The sequence below is a fragment of the Chrysochloris asiatica genome, unplaced genomic scaffold, assembly GCF_000296735.1.
Source record: "Chrysochloris asiatica unplaced genomic scaffold, ChrAsi1.0 scaffold00027, whole genome shotgun sequence".
NCBI lineage: Eukaryota > Metazoa > Chordata > Mammalia > Afrosoricida > Chrysochloridae > Chrysochloris > Chrysochloris asiatica.
In genome coordinates this window covers 17182428-17192021 of record NW_006408545.1, presented here as the reverse complement: position 1 = coordinate 17192021, position 9594 = coordinate 17182428, and the positions used below count along the sequence as shown (strand labels likewise).

The 9594-nt window shown below is 42.7% G+C and overlaps 1 protein-coding gene across 1 annotated transcript in view; it reads right to left on the bottom strand.

Annotated features, from left to right (window-relative positions):
* METTL24 (methyltransferase like 24) overlaps positions 1–5855 on the bottom strand; it is a 179464-nt gene extending 173609 nt beyond the window's left edge. The window contains exon 1 of the mRNA XM_006839933.1: positions 5538–5855. Within this exon, the coding sequence (XP_006839996.1) occupies positions 5538–5855 (318 nt within the window). The remainder of the gene's footprint in view (positions 1–5537) is intronic.
* Between the last annotated feature and the right edge of the window lie 3739 nt (positions 5856–9594).

Here is a 9594-nt window from a genome sequence, read left to right as displayed (position 1 = left end):
CATAGCTTGTCATGATCCACACAATCGAAAGCCTTTGCATAGTCAATAAAGCACAGGTAAACATCTTTCTGATATTCTCTGCTTTCAGCCAAGATCCATAGGACATCAGCAATGATATCCCTCGTTCCACGGCCTCTTCCGAATCCAGCTTGAACCTCTGGAAGTTCTCTGTCAAGGTATGCTTGCAGCCATTTCTGTATTACCTTTAGTAAAACTTTACACACATGGGATATCAAAGAGATTGTCCGATGATGTCCGCATACCATTGGGTCACTTGTCTTTGGAATGGGCACAAATACGGATCTTTTCCAATCAGTTGGCCAGATAGTTGTCTTCCAAATTTCTTGGCAGAGATGAGTGAGTGCCGCCTGTGCCACCTCACTTTCTTGAAAGATTTCAATTTTTATCCCATCAATTCCTGGGTGCCTAGTTCTTTGCCAATTCTTTCAATGAACCTTGGACTTCCTCCTTCAGTATCATTGGCTCTTGGTCATATGCTACCTCTTGAAATGGTTGAACACTAACCATTTCCTTTTGGTACAGTGACTCTGTGTATTCCTTCTATCTTCCCTTGATGCTTTCTGTATCATTCAATAATTTGCCCAGAGAATCTTTCAATAACAAAAGTCGAGGCTTGAATTTTTCTTCAGTTCCCCCAGCTTGAGAAATGCCGACTCATAGTGACCATGAATAGGTTCTCCAAGGAGCAGATGGTGGGTTTGAATCATCGACCTTGCATTTAGCGGTCCATTGCTAATCCTACAGAGCCACACCAGGACCCCATGGTGGTCATAATCAAAATGGGCTGTATATATTCATCTTGTATCATCTGCCCTCATTTCACAACGTTCTTAAGATTGTTTTTAAGTGTGATCAAATCAGTACTCACTGATACCCTGTATAGGGGTTCTAAGGAGGGGCTGGTGGGTTTGAACTGCTGACTTTGTATTTAGTAGCCCAATGCTTATCCTACAGTGCCACACCAGGACTCCTTGGTGATCATAATTAAAAGGGGAAGTATTTATTAATTTTCTATTATTTGCCTTCATTTCACAATGTTCTTAAGATTGTTGTTAAGTGCTATTGAGTCAATTCTGACTTATAGCGACCCTGTATAAGGTTTCTGAAGAGCAGCTGGTAGGTTTGAACCACTGACCTTGTAGTTAGTAGGCCAGTACATATCCTACTGGGCCACATTAGAACTTCACATTTAAGATTTGTTGTTGTTGTTAAGTGCCATTGTGTGTCAGTTCCAACTCATAGCAACCCTGTATAGGGTTTCTGAAGAACCTTGTGATTCAAACAGACCTTGAAGTGGCATGCTTATCCTACTGCACCACACCAGGACTCCACTTTTAAGATTAGAACCCCTGGTATGAAATAGGGCTTAGTATCAAGAGCTAGTTCTCATATGGTTCAGTGGAAGAAGGGAATAAGGACAGAAGAAAAAAAATATTAGAGGACTAGACTTCTCTTTTCAATAACTGATTCTTTTAAGAGAAGCAAAAGCTATGATTAAAGTGGTAATATAATTGCTGAATTTTTGTGCCTCTAGCACCTGCAAAGAAAGCACGGTGACAAGAAACACTCGGCAACCCAATATTTCATGCAGGCTTCATCCACCCAGCAAGCCATCTTCAAAATAGAATGCAACTTTTTCTCCTTCACCAATCTGTTAAGCGCCTGGGACAAAGTGACCACAAACCTAAATAACACTATTTATCATTCTCAACAAAGAACTGAAATTAAGTAAGATTCAGGGAATTTAATATATAACTTCCAAGCTTCATTTCATTCACATTCCAATCCTATTTCATCACGTGCAGCTAAAAGGGAGCAAGATTTGTCATCCAGGGATCAGGAACATCCAGTTCTTTTCCCGGAAAGGAAAGGACAGATTTGATAACTGGTCTTTCCAGCTTTGAAGAATATTTTAAGTGTTTTTAAATAATGACGAAATGAAACGAATTCAAGATCCTTACGTTTTAGGAATTTGCTGAGGTTAGAATGTATAGACTGAAAATAAGAAAATACTTAGAAGGAAATTTTCCTCAGGAGGTTAAAAATGTAAACAATATTTTAAAAACAGCAATTAGTCCACTCACTTCATTCATAAATATTTTAAACCACAGACATTTAAAGTAGTATATAATCGACTGAAATAGTAAAATTGTTATATTTTTACATATTGGTGTGTCAGGAGTAAGCATTGCCATAGGGTCATTATGGAAAATGCAATCCTTCCCATCAAGAACAGCCATGGACAAAACATTCAATCTGAAATGAATTACCAAATCACATGTACAAAATAGCATATCAAAATGCATATGCATTTATGTGGGCTCTCAGACTGGGGAGAGATGAGTATGGAAGTAGGATGGGCCTGGGAAAGTTTCTAGGGAATGACCTTGACCATAATGCTCAAAGACAGGAAGAGTACAAATCAGAGGAAAAGAAAATGTGGGTTGTGCAAGCAATGGAATCAGTTTGAGCCAAAGGAATGGGAAAGATTCTAATAAATTACATTAGGAGAAGGGCTGGGTCAAATGAGTGAAAATTAAAGGTACCATTATCAAGTGCTTACAAGAAGCCAGGCACTATGCTAAATATGCCAGATATTTCTTTCCCTCATCCTTTTTTTTTTCCTAATTTAATTTTCATAATACTGAGCCCCATGGTGTAGACTCAGATCTCTTGTGTTTGTTAGCCACACTCACCTCCTAGTTGGTCTCAGACAGTCTCATGGCTTTAATGCAAATCAATACCTTCAGCCTGGACCTTTTCTCCAAACTCCAGATTCATACACCCACTTCCTAGTTGACATTTCTACTTACACATCTAAAACCAAACTCCTGATGTCCATCCACCCTCCAAAAGACAAAACAGAGACCTACTCCTTCCTTGTTGTTATGTGTCGTGGAGTCAGTTCTGAATCACAGTGACCCTATACAGGGTTTCCAAGGCTGTAAATCTTTACAGGAGCAGAAAGCCTCATCTTTCTCCCACGGAACAGCTGGTAGTTTCGTACTGCTGACCTTGATATTAGCAGCCCAATTCATAACCACTATGCTACCAGAGCTCCTTCCTTATTTACCTTAAAATATATCCAGAATTCAATGACTTCTTACCACCCTATCTAAGATGCCCCCATCTCTAGCCTAGATCATTACCAAAACAAATCCTTTGCCATCAAGTCAACTCAGACAACTGGCATCCTTATAGGGTTTTCTTGGTTGTAATTTTCAATCACCTCATAGGCATGAAAAAGCCAGACAATGAATAAGGAGACTGAAGAAGAATTGATGCGTCTGAATTGTGGGGATGACAAGCGATATTCAGCATACCACACACTGCCAGAAGACGTACAGCTAGAATTTCTTTAGATGTAAGGATGGCAAAGACTTTGTCTCGTATTCTTTGGACATGTCGGGAAGGAACAGTCCCTGGAGAAGGACGTCATGCTTGGTAGAGAGGGTCAGTGAAAAAGAGGGAGGCTCTGAATGAGCTGGAGTGACACAGTGGCGGCAACAATGGATTCAAACACAGGAAGGCTATGAGCTGGCTGGACCAGGCAGTGTTTCGTTCTGTTGTATGCAGGGTCGTTATGAGTGGAAACCCATTCATCTAATAACACCTAAAATAATAACAATCTTTACAGAAGCAGACCACGAGGCTCCCCCCTCCCTCAACTGGAGGGGCTAGAACCTCCGAGCTTTAGATTAATAGTTGAGTACAAACCATTTGAACTAGATAGGGACCTTTAGATAACCACAGAAGCCTCCTAATAATGGGTGTTGATGTGAGCTTTCCCTCCAAGGACCTTGTGAGTCTATGCGTTCTCAAAATTTTCATTTATGGGTTAGGCTCTACTTCTCAATACTAGTGTCTAAAGTAGAGAGAAAGACTACAAAAGTGATTCTTGGATAGATGACTGCACAATCATGGAGGCTGAGAGTTAATGTGGAAGAGAAAGTGCAGGGTGGAGTTGGGCGCATTTGAGAAATGGGACGGGACATTTGAGGACATCCACAGAAAGAGAAAATTATCTAGACACTTAAGAAGCATGCAGTCCTAGATCAACTATCCCTCCTCTGCCAGGTTTACTTGACTCCTTAGTAGTCAAGATCTCAATTACAGCATTGGTCACACTATGGGATGCGTGTGCTGCGTGTCTTCCCAATAGACTATGAACTCATTTTGTGTCTCCAGAATCAAATGCAGCATCTTGGTACCTGGTAAGTCCTGGGCAAATGTGTTGAGTGCATAACATTGTAAGCAGGCAGAAGGAAGGGGGTTTTTTTCTGGAAGAGCAAATGAAGACTTTACACAGAAGCGAGGCTTCAGAGAGAGAGAGTAATATCTAAGCTTATCCAGGACACCACTGATGACCTAGAAAGGGATAAACAGCCATGGGTGGAAAGACAGAGCAAGGTTTGAAAAAGAAATAAAAGGAAGAAAAACAGTGAAGACATGGTGAGACACTGAAAAGTAGGTTAGGACTGGGAAGATAAAGAAACCAGAAAAGTTAAGGGAGGAGTTTTTTCCCCAAGAGGTAGGATGTGGGAGTTTGAAAGAAAAGAAAAGCTAGGAAACAAGTAGATTTGGTTGGAATTGGAAGCAGAATTCAATAGGCATAAAGACTTAAAGCTACAGTTCTTAATATTTTTATTCCCAAATACCATATAAATTACTGAGCTCCAAAGGAGGGTAGCAGGTGGAAGGCTTAAAATCCAAAGGTTAACATTGAACTACTCAGTGAGGTGTTAGCCAAGAAGTTAATGAGGTAGGAAGAGCTACACAGTCGACTGTTATAAGACAGAGTTGTTATTGCTTCGGTCCTTAAGGATACAATGAACTTCCCATTAAACGGTGCCGGGGTTGGATCGACTTCTCACTATGGGATGGAATTCAAACGAAACCCTGCCTGAGGGTGGATCATCATCACTGTGATAAAGACAGTGGAAAACATGTTCACATACCAAAAAAACTAAGAGAAGCACACCACATATACAGCAACCATAACTTTCTTTCTCCTGCCTATCCCTCAAAAGGAAGGTGTTCTGAGAGCAAGACTTTTCCATCCTTCTCTGCTAGATGACTAGAGCGTCTCAGCAATGCTGTTGTGATGGGCCATGGAGTCGGTTCCAACTCAAACTGACCCTGTACAGGGTTTCTGAGTCTGTAAATCTTTACGGGAGCAGAAAGCCTCATCTTTCTCCCGCAGAACAGCTGGTAGTTTTGAACTGCTGATCGTGAGATTAGCAGGCCAATTCATAACCACTACGCTACCAGAGAGAGCTCCTTACTTGCTGAATATTGAATGAACTCGGTTCAGTCCCGTGTTGATACTATACATCTGAGCATTGAAGGATGTGTGACCTGTATAAGCACTTCAGAGAGCGCAGAGAGAGTCAGAGTAGAAGCTGTGATGTTTGAAAGTGCCAGTGGAGCGGCCTGCAGAGCCCTGAGAGGAGGGCTGCAGCGTGGATGGAGAGGGTCCGGGTCTCAGGTCCCAGACTTCACCCTTTGTAACTAACCTTCCGGCGGGGGAGTCCGCGTGGGGCGCAGCAGCCCGGCTCCGGTGTCCCGCGCCCGCCGCCCCCCGGAGGCGCTCGGCGCCCGCTGCGCACATAGGTCACTTGCCTCCTGCTGGCGCCGCGCTGTGGACCCGGCGTGGGCGGCAGGTGCAGCCCAGGAGACCCGGGGGCCTGGCCCGGCAGGGCACTGCCGATTGGGGGCCCGGGCCCTGCGCACCTCAGCTCGGCGCAAAGCCGTAGGCCAAGCAGCAGTGCGGCGCCGAGCAGACACAGGCGCAGGTCGCCGCAGCCCCTCCCGGGAGGCCTCTCCCGAGCCATGGAGAGGCCGGGTTGGCGACCACGCTCACAGCCCCGCGCTCGGCGCCCCACCGGCAGCTGGGATCCGGTCCCGCGGGCCTGAGCTACAAACTGGAAACTCCCTGGAGGGCCGCGGCGCGGGCTCAGACCCGCCTCCCTTCCTCCAGTCCGAGGAAGCATCCGCGTAACCTTATCCTACCCAGCTGAGCAGGAAGGGGCGAGGGGCGGCGGGCAGGGCGGGACCCCGGGCTTCGGCACCCACCCCCATCCCCGGAGTGCACGCAGCTTCGCTGAGCAGGAACCCAAGCCCCAACTCGCGGGTCTCAGAGGAGAACCCTCCACTCAGGTCTCCAGAGCCGGTCAGACGAAAACTACAAGGCCAGAAAAAGAGCATTCCTAGTGGAATCCTGAGCTCTAACTTCATTTTCCGGTGTTAATATTGTTGAAGAAACACAAGAGGAGAGGTGAGCTGCCAGCTTTTGCTACAAGGAACAAACTGACTGTCAAACAGTTTGTGTCATTAAGCACAACATAAAAATAAATCGCATTTAGCTCAGGTTTACAACTTTGGTCCCTCAAGAAAGATGTGAGGGAGGCAGGAAAATAACGCTCAATGCAGAATAATCAAATTAGAGTTATTCCCATTTCTCAATTCTGCCTAAAGCCAAGCCATACTTTCTCTCCGTGTTATGAAATGTGTGGGGGTGAAGGAGAGGAAAAAGCCGCTTAGACATCCGACAGCAGGAGAGAGAACAGAAGCTACCCTGGTATGATGTAAATGAAATTAATTTAACTCCAAACACACACCTCCCTGCTGTCTTACAGAGATACACGGGGACAAATTTATCTTTTGGCAAAATGCTCTCCTGCTCGCTGGTATTTCCATCACCACCTTGACCTTAATTAATCAAAACGCTCAGAACCTGAAGTCCAGTGTTGGCTGTTCAGTTTTCAATTGTAAGAATTATTTCCCAAAATCGATTGGAAGCTTAGGTTTGAATTTGTTTTCTTTAGCTTTTTTTCAGGCTTTATGCCTGCATTTTATCTACTTTCACGTGAAACTGCCTCTACTGACCCTCCCTCTCTTTCCCACAACAGGGACCAAATATGGAGACACCCCCCACCCCCTTGAATTTCAGGAATTTTCCACAGGGAGTCTTCCTCTCTAAAAATCCTCTTTTTTTTTTTTTTCCTGGTGTAAGAAAACTGCAGTTTATTCTTTGTCACCGTACAAAGCCATAGAGCTATTTGCTACATGTAAGAAAATTCCCCAATCCATTTTTCTAATCATTCCCTAAATGTTTGGATTGAGATTGACTTTTTTGTTTATTTTGTTATTTTTTTAGATGTAGCCTTTAGAGCTTTGCAGATCGGCTCTGTTGTAAATAAACCAGGCAAATATTTCCTCCTCACACAAACTGTAAGAGAAAGCCTCTAGACATGAACTTATTGTATGTGTACTGTGCTTGATTCAGGACCCTGCCACTCAGGAGCTGTGAGACTTTTTTCTTAATTTCTCTCTCAGATTTCTCATACGTCAGTGGATCTAGTTATTCCACGGGATTACACAAATTGCATAAGATATTATATATGCTTGTTGTTAAGTGCCATTAAGTCGATTACAGACCACAGTGACCATAGAGTTTCAGAGAAGCAGCTTGTGAACTTGAACCGCCAATGTTGCAGTTCAAACTAACTTTACAGTCCAGCACTTTAACCCACAGTGCCCACCAGGTACTGTATATATATATTATACAGTATATATATAATACCTGGCTCACAGAAGGTATTCACTTACTAGTGATTATTTTTATTGTTTAACATTAAGTAAAATCCTGTACAAGTATAAAAAACAAAAAATAAATATTGATTCCCAGGTGGATTAGCATAAAGCATAAAAAATGTATAAATATTTTATACAGTAGTCTCTGTGGAATTAGTTGTTATTAGCTGCTGTCAAGTCTCATAGCAACCCTGTGCAAAACAGAATGAAACAATAGGTACATTGCCATCCTCACAATTGTTACACTTGAAACCATTGCTGCTGCCACTGTGCCAATCCATCTTGCTGGGAGTTACCTACTTTTCTCTGACCTTCCACTTAACTAAGCACGATGTCCTTCTCCAAGGACTGGTCCCTCCTGATAGCATGTTCTGAGTATGAGAGATGAAGTCTTGCTATCCTAACTTCTAAGGCGCATTCTGACTGCACTTCTTCCAACACAAATGTGTCTGGCAGTCCATGGTACTTTTAATTTTCTCCTCCAACACCATAACTCAAATGCATCAATTCGTCTATGGTCTTCCTTATTCAGTGTCTAACTTTCACATGCATGTGAGGTTATTGAGAATACCATGGCTTATGTCATGCCCACCTTAGCCCTCAACTGTTATCTTTGCTCTTCTTAAATATGTTCAAGAGGCCTTGTGCAGTATATTTGCCTAAAACAATACTTCTTGATTTCTTGACTATTGCTTCCATGAGTGTTGACTGTGGATCCAAGCGAAATGAAGTCTGACAACTTCGATCTTTCTTCCATTGATCGTGATGTTATTTATTGGTCCAGTTGTGAGGAGTTTTGTTTTCTTTACATTGTGGTGCAACCCATACTAAAGGCTGTGATCTTTGATTTTCATCAGTAAGTATTTTAAGTCCTGTTCTCTTCCAGCAAGCAATAAAGTATCATCTGCATATTAAAGGTTGTCAATGAGTCTTCCTCCAGTCCTGATGCCACATTCTTGTTCAAATAATCCAGATTGTGGATTATTCCACATTCTGATTCACACCTTTCTGGATTTTTAACCATTCAGTACTCCCTTGTTCTGTTTGAATGTCTGCCTCTTGCTCTATGTGCAGGTTCCTCATGAGCACAATTAAGTGTTCTAAAATACCCATTCTTCTCAATGCTCTATAGCCTTTGTGTAATCAATAAAGCACAAGTAACCATCTTTCTGGTATTCTCTGCTTTCAGACAAGATCCATCTGACATCAGGAATGATAGCCCTCATCCATATCCGATTCCGAATCTGGCTTGAATTTCTAGAAGTTCCCTGCTAATATACTGTTGCAGTTGTTATTGAATTATCTTCAACAAAATTTTACTTGCATGTAATTTAAGGATACTGTTTGATTATTTTTGCATTTCGTTGGGTCACCTCCCTTTATTATGGGCACAAATATGGATTCTTCTAATCGTTCGACAAGGTAGTTGTCTTCCAAATTTCTTGGCACAGATGAGTGAGTGCCTCCAATGCTGCATTGCTTTGTTGAAAGATTTCAGTCTGTATTCCATCAATTCCTGGAGCCTTGCCTTGGCCTTCTTCCTTCAGTACCATCAGTTCTTGATCATATGCTTCCTCTTGACATGGTTGAAAACTGCACCATTTCTTTTTTGGTACGGTGATTGTGTATCCCTTTTATCTTCTTTTAAAGCTTTCTGCATCATTCAGAATCCTGTCTATATTGTAGTTATGTGCTGTTTAGTCAGTTTTGACTCATAGCAATCCTGTAGAAGGTTTCTAAGGTGCAGCTGGAAAGTGAACCACCAACCTTGTGGGTAGCAAACAGTCCAGGGCTTTTCCTACAGTGCCACACCAGGACTCCATTCTGTCCATAGAAGCCTTCAATATAGCAAGTTAAGGTTTGACATTTTTCTTTAGCTTGAGAAATGCTGAGCATGTTCTTCCCTTTTCTTTTCAAGCTACCCTTTGAAATTTTCTGTTCAGCACTTTTACTTCCTCATTTCTTCCATTTGCTTTA